The following is a 25,603-nucleotide window of genomic DNA, read 5'->3' on the forward strand; positions in this document are numbered from 1 at the left end:
CACCATGAAAATTTAAAAAAAAATCAGCAAAGGGGGATCTACATTAGTCTGAGGGACACCTCCAGGGGTGGAGAGATCTGTGTAACAAACAAAAAACATGGAGCACCTGCGTGGCTCAGTCAGTTAAGCTTCTGACTTCAACTCAGGTCATGAGCTCACCATTCATAGATTCTAGAGCCCCGGGTCAGGCTCTGTGCTGACAGTCAGAGCCTGGAGCGTGCTTCTGATTCTGTGTCTCCCTCTCTCTCTGCTCACACTCTTGTCTGTCTCTCTCTCTCAAAAATGTATAAACGTTAAAAAAAAAAAAAAAGCCCAAACACTAAAAGACATATTAATCTGAGTTTTTATTTGTAAGAGAAAAAGGAAAGTGACCAGCTGTGAGCAGCATTGTTTCCTGGGATGTTGTTTTACCAGGAATAAACGCGGACATCACGATGCTTTGCAAACTAAGAGAAACACCTGCGGATTGATTCCCAGGGCCCCGCAGGGTTGAGGGACATGGTGGCAGCTAGGGTTCTCCCCTGCAGCCACCCCCTCCATGGATAGACATCTGACAGATGTGGGGGGGGGGGGTGTTCCTTGGTTCTTGCAGGAAGTAAGCATCCAGAAAATGGAATTCCAGTACCCCCCCCTCCCCCGCCCAGGGTGCTTTTAGAGCTGTATTTTTCTCTTTACTCAGCAACGGGGTTAAACCAGGGTCGTCCAACCTCTGCTCTGTGGACATTTGGGGTTGCTTGTGTTGCGGGCGTCCTGTGCACCGCAGGGTGTGGAGGGACATCCCTGGCCTCCCGGTTTTGATGCCATTTGATGCTAAGCGCACCCCCAGTTGTAACAACCACAAATGTCCCCAGACATTGGCCAATGTCGCATTGCCCCTGGTTGAGAACCGCTGGGTTAAATCTGTTTAACTAGAATGAATAACTGGAGTTGCTCATAAAGTTAGCACGTTTTGCCTAAAAGAGTCAAGAGGTCCCCTTCATCCACTGTACAGATGGGAAAACTGAGGCCAAGCATCGCCCACTCCTAAGACCCTTATGGGAACCTGACCCATCCATCTGGGTCTCTGGGGACAGCCCTTTTAGGAGCCACGTGGCAGCAGCAACCTGGGCTGGGGGAGCGTCACACTGGGGGTCGTGTGCCCCTCTGCCTCAGTTCCCCTACTCTGACTCCCTAAACGGCAGCCAAGGTTTTCTTTTTCCGGCCGCCCGCAGGAGGTCTTGAATCCTCAACTCCGCGCTCACCCGCACTCGAGAGAAGGGCGGCGCTCGGCGGCCAGGCGCGCAGCCTTGTGGGGATTGTAGTCCGGACCCCGCCCCAGTCCCGCGCCGACCCCGCCCCTGGAACTACGCTCCCGTCGTGCCGCGCGGCGCAGGCGGAGGCGGGGCAGCGGTCGGTTGCTAAGACTTGTGAGGCGCAGTCCTCGCGTGCGGCTCTTCAGGTAAGCGCGCGGACCCGGGGGTTCGGTTCTCGCGGCCCCGGCTCCCACGGGCGGCGAGCCGGGGCAGTCAAGGAGCCTCGGCTGGCGTGGGGGCGCCGGCCGCGCGGGGCGCGAGGAGGCAGCAGGGGGCATCCGCTCGTGTGCGCGTGCGCGCGGGGCGCCCGGGCCGCGGGCCGCCGCTCCCCGCGCCCGTCGACCTTTTGCGCGTGCGTGCGCCCCTGCGGCCGGGGGTGGAGGCCCCGTACAGCCAGCTGCCCCTCTCCTCCCATCGCCTTCCCCTTCCCCTTCCCCTTCCCTTTCCCCTTCCCCTTCCCCTTCCCCTTCCCCTGTGCGCGTGCTTGGGGTCATCGCGGCCAGCCCCCTGCCTCCGGTCCTCCCTTTCACTAGCTTCCCGCCAGCTCCTGGCGTCTTAAACGTTGGTAAACGTGGCAAACATTAAACTTTCCTGATACTGAAAGAGTGGGTTTTCGAGGCCTTCTCTTACCCTGGCTCCGCGGATAAGGGGTCTCCTACCACACCCCACATGCCCAGTGTTCGCGAACTGTCACACACAGAGGGGCCGTTTGTAGGGTGGCCAGGTTGGGCAGGTGAAGCGCAGGACGTGCCGGGAGGTTAGAATTCTGTGTACACGACAAGCGATGTCCGTGTTCGCGTCAAGCCTCAGAGCTTGCAAGGGACCCCACCGCGCTCGCAAATTCTGCGCATGTCCAGAATTCGAATTTAGCGGCCCCACTCCAGTGGGGAGTTTGTTAGGGATGCAGGTGGCAGCCAAGCCCTGGAAACTGGATTGGAATCCAGCAGCTACCGCCCTGTGGGCATGTGTGAGGCTCTAGCCGTCTGTGCCTTCTGCTCAGGACTCCCCACCCTGCTTCCCCTGCCTTCCGGGTCCAGCTGGGGTCACCGCCTCCGAGGAGCCCTCCTGGACTGCCCACCACAGGGCACTAGCCCTCGGAGATTCTGCCAAGGACTCCCCACCCTGCCTCACCAGCCTTCTGGGTCCAGCTGGGGTCACCGCCTCCCAGGAGCCTTCCTAGACTGCCCACCACAGGGCACCGCGCCCCCTGGGAGCTCTACCCTGGGACAGCGTGGAGCTCATGTGGCTTTTCTCAGCCTTGGGAGGTGGTGATGGGTTCCCATTTCTCAGAGGGGGCACTGAGGGTGGGGTCTAGGGCAGGTGCCCAAGGTCTCACAGGCAGGGAACAGCCGGGCTGGGTGTGGACTTCTAGGACAGGGCAGGACACACACCCAGGTCCAGGTTCTGGCCTGCCTTCGTCACCCAGGGACAAGATGAGGCCTCGAGCCTACGCTTTCCTGGGTGTATAAATGCCATTTTCTGTCTCCCTCCCAGAGCCAGCTGCCGCGTATCTTCGGGGGGTCCCGGAGCACCCGTGCTTCCAGTGGGGAGGTGCCTAAGCTGCCAAGGGGACTTGAGGTTAGGGTCCCACCTCCCTGGCCCAGCACACCCTCTGGGGGCCGCCGATGCTGTTAGTGCTCCCGGGCCCTGGACTTCTGCACCAGAGGCAGAGGCTCTGCAACCAGAAACGTACACAGGCAGTTCTGAGCCCGCCGCGGCTGTCCTTGCAGATGCCAGGGTGGGGACTGAGCTGGGCGAGACCAGCAGAGTGGGGGGGGGGGGGGGTAGAGGCAGCCAGGTGCCTGGAGCTGGGGACTCATCTGGGGCTTTGGGGACAGAGGAGGAGCCCAGGTCCAGCAGCCGACCCCATCCTGCTCCACATCCCTGGGCGTGTTTATACGGAACACGCGTGCGTGGACACTGCTTGCCCCCGTGCTGGCACTCCCCTCCGGACGTTGGGGTTGGGGGTTCAGGCGGGTCACTGTTTCCTGAAACCGCTTCTTTCTTTTTCTTTTATTTATTTTTTTTATTTCTTAAAGTTTATTGAGTTTGAGAGAGCGGGATGGGGGCAGAGAGAGAATCCCGAGCAGGCTCCACACTGTCAGTGCAGAGCCCAACATGGGACTCGAACTCACGAACCGTGAGATCTTGACCTGAGCTGAAGTCCACGCTTAACCGTCTGAGCCACCAGGTGCCCTGAAGCTGCTTCTTTCTTTTTTTTTTTTTTTTTTAAATTTTTTTTAACGTTTATTTATTTTTGAGACAGAGAGAGACAGAGCATGAACAGGGGAGGGGCAGAGAGAGAGGGAGACACAGAATCCGAAACAGGCTCCAGGCTCTGAGCTGTCAGCACAGAGCCCGACGCGGGGCTCGAACTCACGGACCGCAAGATCGTGACCTGGGCCGAAGTCGGCCGCTTAACCAACTGAGCCACCCAGGCACCCCTGAAGCTGCTTCTTTCTTATCTGTGGGAGAGGCTCAGGACCCCTGCCCTACGCAGGGGCTCCGAAGGCAGAGGCGGTGAGCTGGCCCGCCTGGCCAGAGCCTGGTCACATCGTGACTCTGCCTGCCTGTGGCCCCAGGCAAGGCCTTGCACCCCACAGAGCCTTGTCTTTGTCCTGTGGAACGGGGACAGTTCCAGGAGCTCCCTCCTGTGTCACTGGGAGGACACGTGGTGGGGACCGCACCAGTGGTTGGGCCTCGCGTGGAGTCTGCTGACCTCGCGCCTGCCCCGTGTCCTTCCCCCTCCCCGCTTTCTCTAGCAGCCTTACCGCTTTGCGGCTCACCCGTTGAAAGCGTCCGGCTCTGGGGTTTTCAGTACGTCCGCAGGGGTGCCGGACTCTCCTCGCTGTCTTCTTACAGAGATCTCCATGCCCCCCACAGCGGAAGCCTCGTCCCCATCACCAGTCACTCCTCCATCCCCTCCCTGGCTCCCGCGAGCCCCCTCCCCGTCCGTGGATGGGCCCGTTCCGGACGTTTCACGCAGGCGCACTCACACCCCGTGTGGCCTCTCGTGGCCCGTTCCCTCCCTGACCGTCGTGCGTTCGGGTCCGTCCGCGGGGCGGCGGGGGCGGGCGCCTCGCCCCTGCTCGCGGCCGAGGGACATGAACCTTTCGCGGTGGGCGCGTGTATCCGTCCGTTCATCCACTGAAGGGCGCTTGTGCTGTATCCGCCGTCTGGCTGCTGTGGACACACGTGTGCGGGGTTCTTTGTGGACGTGTGTTCTCGGCTCTCGTGGGCACCCGCCTGGGCGTGGAGGGGAGCGGCCACTGGCTCACACGGTGACTGTGCTGCGGGTTTTCCCCCTTCTGCCTCAGAGCTGGCACCCCCGCCGGCGGCGTCCCCCTGACAGCCCCCTGTTGCCTGTGTCACTCAGCGGCTGTGCTCCTGGAGGACAGGTGAGACGGTGTGTTTTGCCGTGGAGACAGTGGGAGCCTCGTGACCGGTGCGGGCCGTGGGGTCCTGAGCGTGGTGTGTGCCGGGAGCAGATTCAGGGTCGGTGCTGCGGGCCCTGCCGGGCACAGTACTGGGAACGCACGCGGGGCCCCTCTCCGCTCTCTGCCTCTTGTGGCTGCCGCGGGCCCCCCCGATTCTGTGCGTTTGTCAAATTTGTATCATGAGCTTAGGACGGACCGCGGTGGGCGAGGGTGCCCTGTGCCCTCCAGCGGGCCCGACCGATGAGTAAGTGAGGTTCTGGGCGGCTCAGGCGCATCAGAGAGGGTGAAAGCCCACGGCTGTAAGACGATCCCAGCACTTTCCTGTCCACGGGGAAGGGGCAGGGGGCTGGTCCACCCCAGGACTCCAGAGGACGGTGTGTTCCGGGCACACGGTGGCACCTTTGATGCCTCTGAATCTCGTCGAGAGGACCAGTGGTTCAGCCCCGATGTAACCCGAGGCGGTGCTGACCGACGGGGTTATGACGCGGGGTACGCACGAAACGTTAAGCGTTTTAGAAGCCGTGTTTCCAAAAAAATGCGCAAAGAAGCAGGTGAAATTCACTGTAAAGATGCGTTCGCTTAACCTGAAACACGGAACGTGAGCACCTGAGCACGTAGTCAGCGTGAAGACGCTTCACGAGACCGCTCACGTTCACCCGTGGCACCTCGCACAGGGAGAAAAGGATGCCAGTGATGGCCTAAGCTCTGCAGACCAAGAGTTAGTAGGATCTGAGGGCGAGCGCGGCCGGCGGTGCGCGTCGCGTGGGCAGAGCTCCCGGACTTCGGATGCCGCACGCTGGGACCTGGGACCTGGGACGGACTCCTGCGGCTGAGGGATGATGCTCTGCCCCGATCTCTGTCTCCCACAGTCGGAGCCCTGCCGAGGATGGACCCCGCCCCGGGCCTCGCGGAGCAGCGTGGGGACGAGGAGGCCGCGAGCCCCCAGCCAGCGCCTGCGCCGTGGCAAGCCCTCCCGGTCCTGTCCGAGCAGCAGTCCCAGGACGTGGAGCTGGTGCTGGCCTACGCCGCGCCCGTCCTCGACAAGCGTCAGACCTCGCGCCTCCTCAAGGAGGTGTCGGCCGTGCACCCGCTGCCCGCCCAGCCTCACCTCAAGAGGGTGCGGCCCAGCCGCGATGCCAGCCGCCCGCACGCACTGGAGATGCTGCTGTGCCTGGCGGGGCCGGCCCCGGGTGATAGGTCGCTGGCCGAGCTCCTCCCGCGGCCGGCCGTGGACCCTCGCGGCCTGGGGCAGCCCTTCCTGGTGCCCGTGCCCGCCCGGCCGCCCCTGACCAGAGGCCAGTTCGAGGAGGCGCGTGCCCACTGGCCCACGTCCTTCCACGAGGACAGGCAGGTGGCCCGTGCCCTGGCCGGACGGCTCTTCTCGGTGCAGGAGCAGGCGGCGATGCAGGGCCACATGGAGCGGGCCGTGTGGGCGGCACAGCAGGCGGCCGCCAGGGGCCTGAGGGCCGTGGGGGCGGTGGTGGTGGACCCGTCCTCGGGCCGCGTGCTGGCCACGGGCCATGACTGCAGCAGCGCGGCCAGCCCCCTGCTGCATGCCACCATGGTGTGCATCGACCTGGTGGCGCGGGGCCAGGGGCGCGGCGCCTATGACCTCCGCCCCTACCCTGCCTGCTCCTTCGCCCCGGCCGCCGTCGTCCCCCAGGGCGTCCGCGCGGGCTCTGTGCGCAAGCTGGAGGAGGACGGGGACGCGCACGGGGACGGCCTGCCCTACGTGTGCACCGGCTACGATCTCTACGTCACCCGCGAGCCCTGTGCCATGTGCGCCATGGCCCTGGTACACTCCCGCGTGCAGCGCGTCTTCTACGGGGCGCCGTCGCCCGACGGTGCCCTGGGCACCCGCTTCCGCATCCACGCCCGGCCGGACCTCAACCACCGCTTCCAGGTGTTCCGTGGTGTTCTGGAGGCCCAGTGCCGCCGGCTGCACCCCTTTGTGTAGGCGGCCGTGCCCGCTGGACCCCGGACCCCGGGCCGGGCTCTCCCCTGGCATCTCAGCCTCCCGGCAGACTCCACCGGCGGGCCCCTGCGTCCGTCCTCGTCCCGGCTGTGATCCTGCCGGTCAGTTGGAGGGACGTTCACGTCTCCCAGCCCGGAGCCAGACCCTGTGCTGTCTGCATCGGTGTGTGGGGACGCATCTGCGCCCAACTGAGCTCTTCCCTGGGCTTGAGCTTAGCGGGGGTCCGGCCCGGGCCGGGGAGCCGGGCACTCGGACTTCCTTCCTCCAGCTGCCCTTTGCCCCCAGCCCGAGGGTCCACTGGGACGGTGTCCCCCGTGTGTCAGGTGTCACGGAGCGGCTCCACATGTGAAAATAAACACCCCCAAACCAGGTCGGTGTCTGTTGACGGAGGCATGGGGCCGTGGTGGCCGAGGGTACCTGGGTCGGAGTGACCGCTTCCTCCCGGGTGTGGGGTTTGTACAGCGGAAGGGGAGCTTCTGAGCCAAGTGTGGCGAGAGCATGGCCCTGGGAGCGGGGCCTCTGCCTGCGTGCTACGTCTGGAAGGGCGTGGCCGGCCAGCGTGTGTTTACGCTAGGGTGTAGCCTGCCGGCCTGGACTCACCCCACCGAAAGGCTCCTTCCGGTCAGCCCGGCTCCTGACCTTCACAGTTGGCCAGAGGGGCTGACCCGGGGGTCTGCCGCAGAGCAGGTAGTGCTAGGAGCGACGTGCGTCCCTTCAGCAGCCGTGCGTGATTGGATCACCGGGCCAGCTGGGGGCCCCGGGTGGTCTTCGCTGTGAGCCCGCCGTTGAGCCCTCCCGGCCCGTCCTAGCCCCTGGGGCCGGGGCAGGGGGTCTGCCCTCGAGCTAGTGCAGTGGATGGGCGGTGCGGGCGGGAGGGTCTCGGGGGCGTGGACCCTGGAAACTCCGCGTCACGTCACTGGAACCTTCTCACCCGGGCTGTGCGTGAGAAAGACGTCTGTGGGTTCCCGTCCCCCTGCCCGCCTCCAGGTACGGTTCCCTTGCCCACGCCGGGCTCACCTGTGCCGTGAGGCCCCGGTGGGTGCCGGGCAAGGCCGCGTTGTGGCTCATTTCCTGGAGATGGCGGTGCCCACCCGCAGAGCCCTCGGGGACCGGCGCGTTCTCTTCGGGCGTGTGTGTTAGTGGCAGCCTGGTACGTGGGGCCGCCGTGTGACACCAGCTCACGTGGCTGCACGTAGAAGGGCCGCTGGGGTGCCACGTGCTTGGCTCGGGTCGTGACGCGATCCTCAGCTCTGCGAGGCTTGCAGGGGCGACAACCGCAGGCCAGAGAGGTCGTGTGACTGATTGCGTGTCACGTAGCAGTGAGCGCGAACCCAGTTCTCAGTGTCTCACAAGTTGGGCTTTGTGGCCCCGAGGAGGTGCTCAGAGCCAGTCGTGGATAAAGAGAAAGCCTGGGGGGTGGGGAGGGCATGGGGTAGGTTGGGGGGGGGGGTCCCAGGAGCATTTTGGCTCTGGCCGGTGTGTGACCTGGCAACAGCCTGACCCCTCTCCTGCCAGCTGCCGACGGGGCTCTGGAGGGAGGTGGTGCAGGGGACTGGCCTCTGGGACCAGACCATCCCTGGGGTGGCCTGGAGGTGAGGACTCCACCCGTGGGTGCTGCTGGGCACACAGCTGGTGTGGGGGTCCCCCAGTGGCCTTGGGGACCCCCTGACTGTGGCTGTCTCCCCTCCAGGTGGCTGTAGGCTTCGGCCCCGCCAGTTGTCACAGCGGAAATGTCTGGTAAGTCTCGCCCGGAGGCCCTGCAGCGGGGAATCCAGCTTGTCTGTTCCTCTGGGAAGCGTCCCCTGGTGGCCCGACGGACCGTAATGCCCCCCACCGCGGGGAGGGGCGCACACCTCACTCCCCTCCTCCCACGACGGGTGTCGGGGCTGCCTCCTAGCTTGGAGCCAGATTAGAGGGAGAGGCCGGTCTCCATAGGAGTAGCTGGCCCGGCCAGGCCTTCTGCCTTGGGGCCCGTTGGGCGGTTGACATCAGTGTAGGCGTGAGATTGGTACATCTGGGTTCATCCCTACGTGCGTAAGATGACACCCTCACTCCCTCGTGGGTTTGCCTGCCCCCCTCCCGCTCAGGAGGAGGGGTGGGGCCCTGAAGCCACGGCCAGGCGCCACAGGGACACGCCTTCCAGACAGGGTCACCCTGCCCCCGAGCTCAGGTGTAGGGCGGCTGGGGCCCTAGGTGCCTGGGGTCAGCTGGTGGTGCTGCTGCTGGGATTGGAACTCGGGCCCCCCGAGTCCCAAATCTGCGCACAACGTTCCCCTGGGGCTTTTCATCTGCCAAGAAGACAGGGTTTCAAGGGGCGTGTGATTTGCCTGGTGGTTTTCTGTCTCCCCCCTCGGCACAGGGTGTGCTGGCCGCCTGGCCGCTGGAGGCGTCACCCCGTCCTTGCTGTGGGCAGCGGGGGGAGGGGTCACACGTCAGGGGAAGGGAGAGCAGCGGGGCAGGGGCCAGGTGAGGTCCTTGCTGGGGCCTCGGGCAGGAACCGCGAAGGGCTGTGACCTGTGACCGTGGCACGGAGGCTGTGCCGGGGAGGCCCTTCCCCGTGTCTCATCACACAGGCGCAGAGCCAGCAAGCTCGGGGTGGGGTCGAACCCCGCCGGGCTCAGGCTTGGCATGCTCCACGGCTTCCTGTGTCCCTTGGTAGATGCCTGGGGCTTCTCTGTGACCAGTATGGTATGGTCTGCCTCTCCCTGTCCTCCCCTCCGGCCCCTGGTCTCCCCGCTGCCTCTAGAGCACCTGGCACTCACCCCGGGGCCTTTGCAGGGGCCAGAACCACCGGCCTCTCCTCTTCGCTTTCTGGAGTCTTGGTTCCAATTCTGCCTTTTCGAGTGAGGCCTACCCTGACCCGCTTCTTAAATCACAGCTAACCAGCACCCAGCACACATCCCTGGTGGCCCGCACGTGACATCTCCCATATGATTACTGCCGGGCTCCCCCTGCCTAGGAGGGCAGCACCTCGAGGGCAGGGGTCCTCTCTGTTTTGTTCGTGGTCTGGCGCCCCGAGGTAGTTGGGAGTCGTGTCCTGCCACACGGTGGTATGAGGTCATGGACACCTTGACCTCAGACTTCTGGGCTCTGGGACTAGAAGAGAGTAAATCCCTATAGTTGATACCTCCCGGTTTGTGGTCATTTCTTAGAGCTTCCCCAGGAAGCTCATATGTTCAGGATGCCAGAACCTTCCTTCGAGGCAGCTGTCACCAGCATTTGTGTTCTGCCACTGAGTCTGCGTGTCTTCTGTGGCTGCTCTGAGGAATCACCACAACGTAGTGATTTAAACCACGATTATGGGCTCCGAAGTCCTAACACCTGGGCGTGGGCAGGGCCGGTTCTCCCGGGGCCCCAGGGAGACCCGTGTCCCCCTTTTCTGGCTGCCAGAGGCGCCGCATCCTGGGCCCGCGGCCCCTCCTCATCCTCACGGCCAGCAGCGCGGGGTCCGCCCGGCTCTCCGGCCTCCCTCTCGTGAGGACGCCGGGCACCCAGGGCACCCAGGGTCACCCCCGCCTCAGGGGCCTTGACACGGTCCCCTCTGCCACGTGAGGTGACATGTCCACGGGTTCTGAGGACCAGGACAGGGACGTGTGTGGGCCTGTCACTGGGTCCCTTAGCCTGGTTTTGTTTTGCGGTGGTTTCTGTCTCTGCAGAAAAGGAGAATAATTTCCCGCCGCTGCCCAAGTTCATCCCTCTGAAGCCCTGCTTCTACCAGAACTTCTCCGACGAGATACCCATCGAGCACCAGCTCCTGGTGAAGAAGATCTACCAGCTCTGGCTGTGTGAGCGGCCGGGGTGGGGCGGGGGCGGGCATGGGGCACCTCCGGGCCACAGCTTGCCCCCTCCCGGGCGGTGAGAGCCCAAGGGTTCTGGGATAAATCCGTTTTTCCAACCAAATGATGTCCCTTGAGCTGTTCTCTGGCCCCCCTGGTGCCCTCGCTCAGCAGAGCCGCAGCCCTGCTCGCCCGGCGGGTGGGAGAGGCCCGAGAGGCCCGGCCCGGAGCCCTCCGCCCAGGCTCACCCTCCTCGCCTCTCCCCCCTCCCCCCGCCCAGTCTACTGTGTCACCTTGGGGGTCAACCTCATCGCCTGCCTGGCCTGGTGGATCGGTGGCGGCTCGGGAGCCAACTTCGGCCTGGCCCTGGTCTGGCTACTGCTCTTCTCCCCCTGCGGCTACGTGTGCTGGTTCCGGCCTGCGTACAAGGCCTTTCGGTGAGTGGGGGTGCGGGGCGGCCTTGGAGCGTCTGGTGCTCGGAGTGGGGGGGGGGGGGGGAGCCAGGACGCCTGACCGCGTGCGCGCCTGACCGCGTGCGCGCCTGACCGCGTGCGCTCAGGTCCATGCAGCTCCCGCTCTCACTCTCGGGATCGGGACCTGCACCTGCTCTGTGCCTGGTGCCTGGGTCCCTCCTCCTGTCCGGTTGGCGGGGGACAGGTTATGTCCACGGTCTGCGGGCTACAGCCAACCACGACCCGTTGTCTTTCAATAACTTCGTCGGGAGACGCTTCGTGTATCGGTGTTTCCAGTATCTTTACGGGGCTGTGGATCCATCACCTCTTTCCAGTTCCAGAACGTTCCATCCCTGTTCCACCCCCTCTCCTCCCCCAGCCCCCACGAGCCCCCCTCCTGTCCGTGGATGAGCCTGTTCTGGACGTTCCACACACGTGGACTCACACCCCGTGTGGCCTCTCGTGTCTGGGTCCGGCAGCGGGGCAGCGGGCGTGGGCACCTCCTCCTGCTCGCGGCCCGAGGGACGTGCGCGTGCGAAGTGGACACGTGTGCCTGTGTCTGGCTGCTCATACGTTTGCGAACACTTGGGTCACTGGCACCTCTTGGCTCCTGTGGATGTTCGCCCCCAGTGGGCCCCACGACTCAGGAGCGTGCCGCGTTTGCCCCTAGGTGGTCACCGAGACCCGGGCTGACCCGGGGAGGCAGCCAGTCCCCTCACCGGCCGTGCGTGCGCGCGGTGACGGCCGTCCTCTCCCTCCTCTCCCTCCGCAGGGCCGACAGCTCCTTCAACTTCATGGCGTTCTTCTTCGTCTTCGGAGCCCAGTTCGTCCTGACCGTCATCCAGGCGATCGGCCTCTCAGGATGGGGCGCGTGGTGAGCCGGGCCCCCGGGCTGTGGCGCAGCGGTGTGACGTGTGGGTGCTCAGCGGTGCCCCGGCCATCGTGAGCACCCGCACGGGGCGGTGGGGGGGTGGGGGGGGGGCTGGGGGTTGTTGCCCTCCGGGTTCTGCCCAGGACGCGCTCGCGGGCCACCGGGGCCACCGGGAAGTGCGGTCCGGTGGCATGTCCTGGGAGGAGCGGCTCGGGGCACAGCCGGAGAGAGGGCCGGCCTTCAGTTTGCCTGGACGGGTTCGTACCTGGTCTCATGGCTGCCGGAACAAACCACGGCAAACGTGGGGACTCGGAGGGAAGCAGGTTTATCTCACAGCTCTGGGCTCCGGGATCTGACACGGGCCTCACGGCCAGGTGTGCGCAGGGCTGGAATCCCCCCCCGCCCGGGGCCCCAGCGAGCCCCGTCTCCTCCCTTTCCCGGCTCCCGGAGGCGCCGCATCCTTGGCCCACGGGCTCTCCTCATCCTCACGGCCAGCAGCTCGGGTCGCCTGGCTCCGCCTTGCTCTCGTGGGACCTCGTGAGGATGCTGGGCACCCAGGGTCACCCCCGCCTCGGGGGCCTTGATAAGGTCCCCTCTGCTGCACGAGGGGACAAGTCCCAGGATGAGGATGTGGGCACCCCCAGGTCACGTCTGCGGCACCGAGCGTCCTGTGGGCGACAGCCACGGCTGCGTGTGTGTGGCTCTGCTTGGTCGGTGCCGTGACATCACGCGCCTCTGTGCTCACGTGTGTCTTGCTCGGCCTGTCGGTCGAAATCTCGGTATCGGGAGCTCGTCCCCTGAGGGCGGGTGTCACACGCCGTGGCCCTCGCCGTGTCTCCAGCTCTCAGCTGGAGACACCCTGCTGCCATCCTCCTGGGTTTCACTCCTGTCACTCTTTCCTCTTTGCCCTGGAAGAGCCACGAGGCTCTGTCCTGGTCACCGCACGTCGAACGTGTGCTGTCTTGTTGCTCGAGGCCCCGGGTGGGTGCTGGTGGCCTCCTGGACCTGCTCCTCAGCTCCCTCCCGTGTCTTCTGCCCCCTTTATAGAGGCTTGAAGTCCCCTCTCGCCTGGGACCGTTTCCAAGATACACCCTTCCTCTGGGTCTTTGCACCTGTCGGGCAGATGAGCTGTCTCTGATGCTCTCTCAGATCTCGGTCTACAGGGCCAGTGAGGGGCTGGCTTCGGACCCCAGGGGCGGGGCTGTGCCGGGAGGACACCCAGGGCTCAGCAGCCTGTCGTCCCCAAGGCCCCGGTTTATACAGAGAAGTAATTTGAACTCAGGGCAAAGGGATGGAGGGCAGGGGCGGGGACACTGGGCCAAGCTTCTAGAATCCTCTCCCAGGGTGTCCCCCAGGAGGCACTTAATTCCCCCAAAACAACATGTGGCCGTGTGGGAGGTGTGGTTTCCAGGGGGCATAGAGACCCAGCGCCCAGGTTCTCACTGGGGTCGGTCAGCAGCAGGTCCCTCTGCCGGGCTCAGGTGGAGACCCCAGACCCCAGGAGGGGAGCAGGTCCTCGGCGCAAACCTCGTGTCTGCACAGACAGCTCCGGGACACGAGCCCCCGGGCGGCAAGGGTGGCGGGAGCCCCGGAGTCCGGGTCCGGATGCTGCTGAGGGCCAGCCTCGCGAGCCGGCCTCGGGGGCGGGAGGTGTCAGGCCCGTGCGGGCTCTTTTCTGCCCGGTGCCACCCCCACGCCGTTTTCCACACTGGGCTGGCATGGTGGGCACCTTCCTTGGGGGTTGGCTTGCAGAAAGGGGACTTCAGGAACGTCCCAGCCCTCTTTGAGTGCAGGCCAAACAGAGCAGGGGACGGTGACCAACCAGCTGGTGAGCCTGGGCAGAGAGCTGCTCTGGAAAATTAGGGGGAGGCAGGGGGAGGGGGACGCTGCAGGCCCATCCGCTCTCCCGAAGCTCGTCACCGCTCCCGTTCTGTCGCAAGGCTAGGCCTGGGGCCAGCACAAGCGGGACAGGGCCTCCGGGCGCTTTCATTTCCCCAAGTGTGTGGCGCGCCCCACCCCCCTGCCCTGCTGTGGCTTCTTTGACTGTCACACAGGTGGACTGCCTGGTGCTGGCACACCCCCGGCCCCCCCGCCGGCCCCTTGGCCTCCTCAGGGCGCGGAGCAGGGGGTTGGGACCGAAGGTGTGCTTCACCAAACCGCACTCCCCCTGAAAGCCCGGCCAGGGTCTCCCCGTCCTCCTGGTCCCCGGTGGCCGGGTGGACCGCGGCTGTGGCCCCGGCCAGTCCCTGCTCGCGACCTTCCGCGTGGGATGCGGAGCGGCCGCTGGGCGCTTCCCGGAGACGGTCCAGCGCGTCCTCAGAGGGTGCTCTCGGGGTGCCGGCCGCGCTGCGCAGCCAGCTCTGTATCCTGCGGGTCTGTTGCCCCCCTCACGCTCCACGCGTGGGTCATCTCCTCCGCAGACGCTTCCCCGCGAACTCATAAAGGAGAAGAACTTTCAGGACGTACAAGTATCCTACGCAGTGTCCCTACGTGCGAGACCGTGATGCTGCCTCACGCCTCACAGACCAACCTAAAGTCCTTCGTGCCGTCCGCTCGCTGAGATCCTGTCTTTTTTAAACAGGCTGGCTCAGTCCGTGGAGCGTGCAATCCTTGATCTCGGGGTTGTGAGTTCAAAACCCACATTGGGTGGCGCCTGGGTGGCTTGATTCATGAGTTCCACTTTACTTAGTAATTTTTTTAATTAAAAAAACTTTTCTTAATGTTTATTTTTGAGAGAGAGAGAGCGTGAGCAGGGGAGGGGGAGAGAGAGGGAGACACCCAATCCAAAGCAGCTTCAGGCTCCGAGCTGTCGGCACAGAGCCCGACGTGGGGCTTGAACCCACGAACCACGACGAGATCATGACCTAGGCCGAAGTCGGATGCTTAACTGACTGAGCCACCCAAGTGTCCCAATTTTATTTGTAAAGTAATCTTTATGGCCACCGTGGGTCCTGAACTCACAAACCTGAGATCAAGACTCACCCGCTTCACCGACTGAGGCTCCCAGGCGCCCCTTGAACAGGGTATTTTATGTCAGGCTACTTGGAGGTTTACAGAGAGGCGCGGAGACGGGACAGCGCGTGGCCGTGCGCCAGCAGGGGTGTCTGATACGCCTTTGGTACGACCCCAGGTGTGCGCGGCTGCAGTGCCTGTGCTCAGACGTGGGCCGCGTTTGGATTTCCGCCGCGTCCCCACGGCTGCCCCCCTGCTCAGGATTCCACGTGGCGTTGAATTATGTTCTGCTTTAGCCGTCCTTCCGGGTCAGACCCAGATGAGGCGCGCACGTCTCCATGAGTCGTTTTCTGTCTTCGCTCTTCCCAGTCTTTTTCTGATCGATTCATCGAAGAAACAGGCTTGCTTGTCCTGTAGTTTCCCAGACTTCAGTTTTTAGAATAATGGCTTTGGTGAGGTACGTGTCACAGACCAGAAATTCGCTCTTTTAAGGTGAACAATTCAGTGGTTTAGAGTACGTTCACAGGTGGTGCAGCCATCACCTCTGTTTAGTGCCAGAATGTTCTATTGCCCCGAAAACAACTCGCCCCCATTGGCCGTCACCCCCACCCGCTCCCCCGGCCCCCACAAGCCCCCTCCCTGTCCCCGGATGAGCTTTTCTGGACCTTTCACACAAGTGGATTCACACCCCATGTGGCCTCTCGTGTCTCGTTCCCTCCCTGAGTGTCGTGTGTTCAGAGTCGGCCCGTGGGGCGACGGGGGTGGGGGCCTCGCGGCCGAGGGATGTGCGCATGTGCGGTAGACACGGTCATCTGTGCGTGTGCGCGGTGGACGCTGTGGTTCCGTCCACAGCTCACGGGCTCTGGGTGTCTATGGGCGTTGCCGTTAGTAGTGCCGCTGTGACACAGGTCTCAGTGTCTCGGGTGTGCACTCGGCTGCCAGGTTGCTTGGTGACGCGGCAGCTGAGTTGACCTCCTGGGGAGCTGCCAGACTCCCCAGGTCTTGTGTCCGCATCGTTCTTTTACGTGCATGTTGTCCTGTCCCTGGTTCCAGCCCCGCGAGCTCCTGAGACTCTCTGGGGGAGCACCCAGCAGCACCCCCTCATCTCCTCCCTGAGCCCTGCCCTCTCCATCTTCCCTGCTCCCCAGCCCTGATGCCGTGGTGTCTCCCCGACGAGGGTGGCATGCGGCAGGCTCCGTCGCTCATCCAGTTGGTCCTGACGGAGGCCAGTTTGTCACCTGCTGTCCTTAGAACCTGAGTGCTGTCATCCTGGGTAATAAAGGAGGTTATTCTCACTGCTGGGCTTGCTGGGAGCCTGGGGCAGACTCCCAGTCCTACGTTCAGCCCGTGGGTGCCTTCGCCCTCCCCGGAGACCACGATCCTCAGGCTGGGGCCCCCGCCCACCGGCCCCTCTTTCCAGAGCCCCAGATCTGGTGGAAGGATGTTCATCCCCAAGGTGACACCCCCAGCAGAGCCAGCGTTTCTGCCCTCCCAGGAGCGCCTGGTGCCCGCCTGGCCCTGCAGCTGCCTAGCTGTGCTCACACCCACTATGGGCTCCCACCTACCTCTCCCTCGGCCTAAACACCCAGCTGAGTCTCCCCTCCCAGTGGCTTTTCTTTTTTCAGTTTTTTTTTTAAGTTTTTTATTTCAAAATTTTTCTAATTTTATTTTGGGGAGGTGCAGAGGGAGAGAGAGGATTTCAAGCAGGTTCCACGCCCGGCACAGAGCTCCACGTGGGGCTTTGATCTCATGACCCTGGGATCACGACCCGAGCCGAAATCGAGAGGCGGACGCTTGGCCGACCGAGCCCTCCGGGCGCCCCCAGTAGTTTTTCCACCTCCCCCAGGCTGAGTGGGAACAGGCAGCAGGCCTGTCCCCACCGCCAGGGTCATTCTCGGCCCCGGCACCCAGCACAGAATGGGCCTGTGGGCCAGGGGTCCTCTGCCCCCACTTCCCACACTTGGGTGAGGAGGACACGCAGCTTCCCTTTCGGTGGGAGCGTGGCATCGTCCCTAAACATGCTTGCGGGAAAGCCCACGTGCTGCTGAGCGCTGCGGTCCTCGTGCTGTTCCGGAAGGCGCGAGCAAATACGGGCAGCCCCTGGAGACGTGGGGCTCCACCACGTGCGTGCTGGGCGGCCACCTCTCCGGGTGTGACGCTCCCACGGTGTGGGGGTGGCCGCAGGAGCCTGTGCGGGGGGGACCTGGCTGGACTCTCAGTGGATGTGGCCACACGACAGGCTCTGGAACAGGGATGCCAGGGGAACAGCAACAAAACCTGAATAAAGTACATGGTTCCAGTAATAGTAATGAACTGGTGATAATTTCCTAGCCTTTAGGTTCCTTGAACCTTGAACCGTGTGTCTTTATTACCTGTTTAGAAAAATGAAATCTCAAGGGGCACCTGGATGGCTCAGTGGGTTAAGCGTCTGACTCCTGATCTCACCTCAGGTTTTGATCTCAGGGTCGTGAGTTCAGGCCCTGCGTTGGGCGTGGAGCCTACTTTAAAAAAAAATCAGTAAAATGATAAAATCTCGACAATAGTTATCTTCTGTCTCTCCCCCCAGAGGCGGGCGTGGGTGTTCTTTCCACTTTGCACATGTGCCATGGACAGAACGGGTCTCGTAGAGTCTTGCCGTCCTGACTCATCTTCAGCTTTCTTTTCTGCTCTGGTTTTGTTAACGTCTCCTCAGCATTCTGTCGTGTGGCTGTGTTTCCGGCTGGTGAACATTTGGGTTACTCCTGGCTTTTCATTATAAGTCATTGCTGTGGCGTGAATTCTCAGAGGAGGAGAGCCGGGGTGCAGGAAATGAGCTCTTAGGGCTTTTTGTAGGCCACTCTCACTGCTCCCGCAAAGGGACACGCTCCCACAAAGGGACACGCTCCCGCAAAGGGACACGCTCCCACCGGTGCAGTGCTCCTCTCGGCCCCTCACACACACCACACGTTCCCGCGTTCTAGCTTGCATTCCCCACTGCTGGGTTTGAGCATCGTTTCATGTGTGCATTGGCCCCTGCGAGCCCTTGCACAAATTGCCCATTTCTCTGCCATTCGTTTTTGTTGTTGTTGATTTGTTGGAGCTGTTTACATATGAAGGATGCTGGGCCCTTGTTTGGTGGACGTGCTGGCACCCATGCTGCTCTCTCTTGCCCCTTGCAGTGGTTGGCTGGCGGCAGTCGGGTTCTTCCAGACCAACGTCGGGGCCGCCGTGGTCATGCTGCTTTCGGCCATCATGTTCTCCATGTCAGCTGCCATGATGGCCATCGCAATCATAAAGGTGAGTCCTCTGGGCCCGGGACTTCCGGCATCTTCCGGTCGCCGGATCGCCCGGGCCCTGGGGGCTCGTATCCTCCTTGTTCCAGGACGTGACCTAATGTCCATGACGAGCTGATCTCTGCTAAGGCAGGCTTAGGGAAACCGCAGAGTGTGGGCTGATGATGACCGCGCCTGCCTTTGGGGGCCCACCCACTAGTGTCCCCGCACTTGTGTGTCCCAGGGTGTACTCCACGCTGCCCGATTTGGCCGCCACCGGACATTTGTTGCCATTTACGGTTAAAGTCACATGAGGTAAAGTTAAGGGGCGCCGTCTCTGTGCCGGAAAGTTCCCGCGGGCGGTGCTGCCCTGGGTGTGCGGAGGCCGCAGCGGGAACGCGCACCGAGCGGTGCTGGGGAAGCCGGCCGCACCTGGCCGGCGGCCTCGAGCCCCCCCGGAGGTGGTGGTCACAGGCCCGGGCGCGGGGACGTGCGTGGAGTCCCCGTGGGAAAGAGGAGCGGTGCGGGCTCTAGCGCTGCGCCCCCAGCACGCGCGGAGTGTCGTGAGCGTTTGGCCCCGCGCCTCTAGCTGTCTGAGTGGGGCTCCTGGCCTACGTAGGCTTTTTCCCGGGTGCGCCTGGCTGGGCGGACAGAAGGATCCTGCCACTCCCCCCCCCCCCCCCCCACCGTTTGCACCCCAGATGCCTTCAGCCGTGTGGACAGTCTGAGGGCAGGGAGGGGCCGGCAGAAAACACGCGCGAGTGAGCCTCCAGGCGGTTCCACCACGAGGTCCCTGCAGGAGCCGACTTTCCAACCAGGGACTTCCGAGCAGCAAACCTCACAGAGTAGAAAGCAAATGCAAATTGAAAAGGGCTCTTGGGCCAGAAAGAAAGGCTGCCTGGACAGAAGGAGAGCCTGTGCTTCCAAAACAAAGAGATGCCCCAGGGGCGGGGCATGTCAGGAGGACCCCCAGGGCTCAGCAGTCTCCCCAAGGCCTAGGTTGATACAGAGAAAGGATGAGAAGCAAAATGACCTAAGGGCAGAGGCTTGTGGAGTGGGGGCGGGGACACCAGGCTAAGCTTCCAGAATCCTCTCCCAGGTGTCCCCCCAAAACGGCACGTGACCACATGTGAAGTGTGGTCTCCAGGGGGTACGAAGGGACCCAGCGCCCAGGTTCTCACCGGGTGTCGGTCAGCAGGCCCCTCTGCCGGGCTCGGGCTGAGACCCCAGACCCCAGGAGGGGAGCAGGTCCTCAGTGCAAACCTCGTGTCTGCACAGACAGCTCCGGGACACGAGCCCCCTGCCGGCGAGGGTGGTGGGAGCCCCAGAGTCCGGGTCCTGACGCCCCTGAGGGCCAGCCTCGTGAGCCGGCCTTGGGGGACGGAGGTGTCAGGCCCGTGCGGGCTCTGTCTTGCACACCCCCCACTGCCTCCAAGAAAAGAAACATATTTAGTAATAGTTGTGTGGAAGAAAAAAGGCAAATCCCAGTGAGAAACGAGGAAAGTGTTCAGCGTCACTAAGCATCAAGAGCGTTGAGTTAAAATGCCAGTTTTCACTTCCTGACTTTTCCAGGACTTCTAGAATTTCTCGTACTGCCCCGCATTCCCAGAGGTGCGGTGGGGGGCCTGTTAGCACAGGCCTGCTGGGCCATGGGGAGTTAGTCCTTTCTGGGGGTCTCTGCCTGGAAGCCACCGGTCATGCCCAGGGATGGCTGTTAGCATCATAAGGGGCCCGAGGGTGGGTGTCCGGGGGGGCGGTCCACAGAGAGAAGCTGGGAGGGACGGCCTCAGCTTCCATGCGTTTCCTGAAGTCTCCACAAGGATCGTTCTGGTATTTTATAGTCTGCTTAGGAAAAGCACAGGCTTAAGCACGAGGTCTCTCTTGGTCACGTGCACTTCTCTGCCCCCCACCCCCACCTTCTGTCCCTGCAGGTGCACAGGATCTACCGGGGGGCCGGTGGAAGTTTCCAGAAGGCACAGACAGAGTGGAATGCGGGCACCTGGCGGAACCCGCCGTCTCGGGAGGCTCAGTACAACAACTTCTCGGGGAATAGTCTGCCCGAGTACCCCACCGTGCCCAGCTACCCGGCTGCTGGCAGCCAGTGGCCTTAGAGGGGCCGACCAGCCCTGCTGCCCGCCCCCGCCGCCCACCTCCCCCGCCCCCGGCCAAAGCGTGGGGCCCACTCGTGTTCATCTCACCTTCAGGCGTGGAGGTCCAGCCTCTGCTGCCCAGCAGGAGGACGCCTCCCTGGCTGCGAGTCCTGTCTGGTTACCGAAACGCCCACGCCCCCTCCTGTCGAGGTCTCAGAGGGCCGACCACAGGCCTCCCCACGGACAAGGCAGCAGCAGGCCGCCCACCCGCCCTTACTGCAGAGTGGACGGCCCCGTGTCCGCCCGCTCGCCCTCTGCCTTCTCACCTCGTTCCTGACGGGCTTGGCGTGTGGCCGAGTCGCCCATGTCCTCGTCCTTCTAAGTCTCTGTTCACCTGCAGCCAGAGGGCTCTTGTGGACCAGCCTCCGGGGTCGTCCAGAGGCTCGTTAGCTGGGCTTCCCCGTCCGCCTGCCCCACGCGCTCCGTGCTGGGGCCATTGGCCAGCCTGGCTCCAGCCTTCCTGCCCGCGGTGGCTCTCCTCCTGGGGACTTGCAGTAGACCTCTGTCGAGATCCGAAACCGGGGGCAGAATCCTTCTGGGGGAGGATGGGGGGCCGCTGGCCTCTCCCCTCCGTGTACAAGCCGAGGAAAGCAGCGGCACCTGGCAGAGGGCGGGTGGCCCGCACGCTCACCGCCTGCCCCCGGCTGCTCGGAGCCTGTGGCCTCACAGCCCTGTGCTCGAGCTGCAGGAAGCGGGGGATGGAGTTTCTCAGGAGAACGGCTTTTCGGAAGGAAAGAAGACAGGACAAACCTGTGCCTTAGTGAGGAACCGGAACAAGACTCCACTTTTCTCCCCTCCGATTGTTCTAGCTCCTTCTGAGACGGAGCAGCCGAACGTCCCATGGGGATCTCTGCAGCACCCTTGTGAACAGATGGTCCGAAGCAGTAGTGGGCTCTTCGCCCTTGCTGGCCAGGCTTCCCGGGCGCCCCGAGTGCTGCCCCTCTCCTCCCAGCTGGCTGCCTCGGGGTAGGACGGGGACCCTCTCCGTCCCACACTGCCGCACCGGGTCGCCGGCCTCTCCAGAAGCCCCAGGACGGCCAGCCTTGTTCTCCACACACGCTTGCTTGCTTTGGCTACTCGTGCTGAACACCACGTGGTGTCCAAAGGTGGCCGCGGTCCCTGAGAAAGCGCCCGGGTCCGGGTGCCCGAAGGTCAAGGCCTCCTGCGTGGGAAACCCAAGCCTTGGGTCTCCCGGGGGTCCCTTTAACTAAGTCCCCAATTCAGCCTCCGTGAGAGGCACGCGTTGCACTAACCGTGGGGCCGAGTCCCTCCCGATGGCCGGCTCGCCAGGCGGTAGCCCGTCCTGGAGGACCGTGCGTGCGCACGTGCGGATTCGCCCCTGCACAGCCCGTGCCCCTGCGGCGCTGGGCACCTTTGTTACGTCACGGTGGGTTTTGTTACGGGGGAGGATCCTGGAAATAAACATTGTAGTCCTGCCTGCATCGCAGAGCCTCTGCGGGGCCGTTTGTGGCTGGCGCGGTGTTGCCCTACCCGGCGCACGGCCCCGGTGGCCTGTCGCCCCTGCGCCCTGCCCGTGGACCCTGCCCCGCACAGGCACCCCCTCAGCCCTGCCCATCCACCTCCACGGTGTGCTTCCCTCCTGTCCTCCTTTTCAATCAACTTGGTTTTATACGCTTAGCTGTTTTTTTGGTTTTGTTTTTAATTATTACTTTCTAATTTTGAGAGAGAGTGTGGCAGTGGGGGGGAATCCCAAGCAGCCTCCACACTCAGCACCCCGCCCGATTCCACGACCCTGGGATCATGACCTGAGCCGAAATCGCCAAGAGTCAGATACGCGTAACCGACTGGGCCCCCCAGCTGCTCGACTTTTAATTTGAAAAAGGGAGTTTGCAGAAAATGAAAAACCAGCGTCACTTGGCATGAAGGCAAAGTAATGGTGGAAGTGTCTGGAATAAAAACAGGAAGGTCTCACAGAAACCCACCTGGAGGGGCCTCCCCGGGGCTCAGCGTGGCGGCCTGTCGGCAGAGTGGACATCCCGCGTGGACACAGGAGGGAGGGCGGAGTCCTGTTCCACAGGACGCTTTGCCACCACGGGAAGGAAACGAGACCTGCGGACAGAAACCAGACAAAGCAAAGCCCCAGGCAAGCAGCGTGGGTTGTGCTGTGTCCTCCCCCCAGGTCCGTACGTTGAAGTCCTGACCCTCAGACCTCAGAAGGGGACCTTATTTGGGAATAGGGTTGTTGCAGGTATAGTTAGTTGGGGTGAGGTCACGCTGGAGTAGGGTGGGCCCTAAAGCAGTGACTGGCGTCCTTCTAAAAAGGGGACGTTGGGACTCACTAGCAGGGGGAAGCCCCGCGAAGATGGGGCCGAGATGGGGTGATGCTTCTACAGGCCAAGGGGCGCCAAGATTGCAGTGATCCCCGCAGCCCTGTGACGCTTCCTGGGCTATGTCCTGAGTTGTGAAGATAAATGTTTCGGCTGCAGCAGGAAGGCGCCCCGCAGATATTAGGGAAATGAAACCATGAAGAGATGGGGTGCGCTGTGCTGGGGGGACGTGCCTATGGATGTGGGACACGGGTTGCGTGGTTGTGCCTTGACTGCACGTGTCCCTGGGCTGGGTGGGAGATGGTGTTGGTGACAGGAGGAGGAGGAGGGGACGGCCTAGGAGATGGACGCCCAGGCCCGGAGGAAGGAGTGCACGTGTCCTCGGCCCCCAGGTGACCTGTAAGGACAGAGGACGGGGGTGGAGTTGAGAGTGGGACAGTTTGCCTGGGTGGCTGCTCCAGGAGATCATGAACTGGGGGCTTAAGCCACAGGCGTCTATCCTCCCACCTTCTGGAAGGCAGAGCCTGCAATCCAGGGGAGGCAGGCGGAAAGGCCCTGGTGGGGATGATGGGGCGGTGTGGGGGCTCAGCGTTCTCAAATCCTGGGGGCCGGACCATCCCAGATCAAGGTCTCCGTGGGGCTGTGTTCCCTCTGCAAGTTCCAGGGACCGGTCCTTCCTGCCTCTCCCTGTTAAGTACTAGGACTAACCAGAATTTAAGACAAAGTTTAACATTTGTTAATGTTATTTAAAAATATGCTCATTACATTCTAAGATTAAAAAAATAACATTTTTTACAAAAAGGGATGAGTCGTATTCTTTTCATTTTTGCAGAGAGGGCAGCTCTATTCTCCCGTCGCCGCTGCATTCACTGTGTTGTGACCTGTCTGGGCCCAACATAAAGACTGGGGGTGAAAGCTTTATGTGGGAGACGAGAGGGCAGGAGCCAGTAGGGAGGTCAGAGGTACAGGCAGTCGGGGCTCCGTCCCTCTGGGACGCTTTGGAAGGCACTGAGCCTGTCTCAGGTTGTCCGTGTTTTGGGGGTTGGAGGGCCTTGACTGTGCCCTCACTCAGGTGGAGCGTGGTGGGTGCTGGTCCTTGTGCCCGTGTGCGTACCCCCCGTGGTGGGTCCGTGCCGTGTGCCCATGTGCTTGCTCTGCTACGAGTTCAGTTGAGTACCTCTCCATCTATACGTTGGAAGTCCTAGTCCCCAGGATCCCAGAAGGTGACCTTCTTTGGAAAGAGGGTCATTGAAGGAGTAATTTTTCAAGTTAAGGTGAGGCCACACTGGAGGAGGGTGGCCCTAATCCAATACGACAGGTGTCTGCAAAAAGGGGACATTGGGACACACAAGCAGGGAGAAGCCCCGTGAAGATGGGGCCAATATGGGGTGATGCTTCTACAGGCCAAGGGACGCCAAGATTGCAGTGATCCCCCCAGCGATGCTGGGAGAGCCTGAGGCAGATTCTCCCTCAGCAGGAATAGCCCTGTGACACCTTGATCTTGGACAGGTATGGGAGTTGGAATTTCGACAGACCTTTTTGGGGACCACAACTCAACCCAAAACAGTGGCCAACTCTGGGTCCACGTCTGTGGGAGTTTCCTGAGGCTGCCGTTTCAAAGTACCGCAAACTGGGTGGCTTGAAACAACGATTTATCCTCCTAAATGCTGGAGCCCCGAAGCCTGTGTCAGGGCTGCTCTCCCTCTGGAGGCTGCAGGGGAGGGACCGTCCTGCCTCTCCCAGCTCCGGGGGCTCCAGGCGCGCCTTGGCTTGTGGCTGCATGCCTCGGGTGTCCACTCTGTCCCTGTGTGTCTTCTAAGGACACCAGCCATTGAGTCATGGCCCACCCTGATCCAGCACGGCCTCATCTGAATTTAATTTCCATTGCAAAGAGGAAAGACCGTATTTTCAAATAAGGTCCCATTCTGAGGTTTCAGGTGGACTTGAATTTTGGGGTTGACGCTATTCAACCCTCTACCTCACTCAGGCCTTGGCCCCCTGGGAGTGGGGTGGAGGAGCTCCTCATCTGGGATCTGTGGTGACAAATAGCACATTGCGTGTCCCGTGCTCGGGTGACGAGGCCATCTTGGTTTGCTGGGACTTTCAGGGTTTTAGCACGAGAAGTTTCAGGTCCCAGGAAGCCGGGGCACACTGGGGCGCTTGTTCACCTATGGTTCATCTCAACACCACCAGAGTCAGATGCCGGAGAAGCCACACGAGGTCAGAAGACCACTATCTGGGGCACATTTAACATAAGCAGACAGAGATACGTCCCGCCCCGCAATCCCAGAGGAGGAGCTGATTGGCTCGCTCTGGGCCAATCAGAGGTGGCTGGTTGGTCACATGGTACAGCCTTGCTGGGGTCCGTTCTCAGAGGATGGGAGACCTTGGGGGTGGGTAGTTACACGCGCAGGAGCTTCTGCACTCTCTCCCAGAAACTCCTGGGTTTCTTCTCATTGGCTACCCCTCACTGGCTGCCTCTCACGTGCCTTCTGGCCTCGGTTTCCCCTCCAGAGCTCACAGAGAGACAGAACTGTGAGCGTGTGGCACCAGGCCTCACCTTGGGTTGAGCGTTCTCTTCCACCACAAACACTGGGGCTGGGAGTGGGGGGTGCTGCCTCCCCCCAAGCGGGGGGATGGGGGACTGGAGGGAGAACAGTGGGGGCGGGTGCTACCCACCGGCGGAGGGTACCAGCGTTGCAAGTTTGAAGCCAGGGGACAGTGGGCCAGCCACTTCTTTGTAAACCTCAGTTTCCACATCTCGAAAACGGGAATGTGCGCGTCTGCATCCCTGCCCCACAGGGGGAAAGGCCTGGCTGCAGGGAGCGAAAATCCAATTCAGTTTGACAAAAGTGACCCCCGGCACCTGCTTGTGCCTGTACGCTGTCACTGGACCCCAGGATGCAGGCCTGTTCCTGTGCTGGGGTCTCTCCAAGGACAGGCAGAGAGATGGGCCTGCCTCTCGTAAGGGTAAAGGAACAGAAGGGGTCGCTTCCTGCCCATGCCCTCCCTGAAATCCACAGCTGTTTGGGATTTATCGGGAGGCTGGGATTTTGTTTGGCTTTTCCGGATGGGGGGATGGGCAATGGAGAGAGCAGCTCACCCTTTTTACAATGTTCTTATTGTGCTGAGAGCCCCCGCGGGGCTGCTTCCCACCCC

General features: G+C 62.5%; 2 protein-coding genes across 3 annotated transcripts; both read left to right on the forward strand.

Moving 5' to 3' along the window:
- The first annotated feature begins 1,360 nt into the window (after positions 1–1,360).
- Positions 1,361–23,239, forward strand: SCAMP4 (secretory carrier membrane protein 4). Its single transcript, XM_042927822.1, has 7 exons — positions 1,361–1,438; positions 8,395–8,441; positions 10,361–10,489; positions 10,761–10,917; positions 11,705–11,806; positions 17,914–18,031; positions 19,938–23,239. The coding sequence occupies exons 2-7, from the start codon at positions 8,435–8,437 to the stop codon at positions 20,115–20,117; spliced, it is 693 nt and encodes a 230-aa protein (XP_042783756.1). The 5' UTR covers positions 1,361–1,438; positions 8,395–8,434; the 3' UTR covers positions 20,118–23,239.
- Positions 1,368–6,694, forward strand: ADAT3 (adenosine deaminase tRNA specific 3). Of its 2 annotated transcripts, none has more exons than XM_042927813.1 (2): positions 1,368–1,438; positions 5,599–6,694. In XM_042927813.1, the coding sequence occupies exon 2, from the start codon at positions 5,616–5,618 to the stop codon at positions 6,684–6,686; it is 1,071 nt and encodes a 356-aa protein (XP_042783747.1). In that variant the 5' UTR covers positions 1,368–1,438; positions 5,599–5,615; the 3' UTR covers positions 6,687–6,694. The 2 variants fall into 2 exon arrangements, with proteins under 2 accessions (XP_042783747.1, XP_042783748.1); XM_042927814.1 differs by lacking the exon at positions 1,368–1,438 and adding an exon at positions 4,398–4,690.
- Positions 23,240–25,603: the final 2,364 nt, after the last annotated feature.

Source organism: Panthera leo, chromosome A2, assembly GCF_018350215.1.
Source record: "Panthera leo isolate Ple1 chromosome A2, P.leo_Ple1_pat1.1, whole genome shotgun sequence".
In the NCBI taxonomy this organism is placed as follows: Eukaryota; Metazoa; Chordata; class Mammalia; order Carnivora; family Felidae; genus Panthera; species Panthera leo.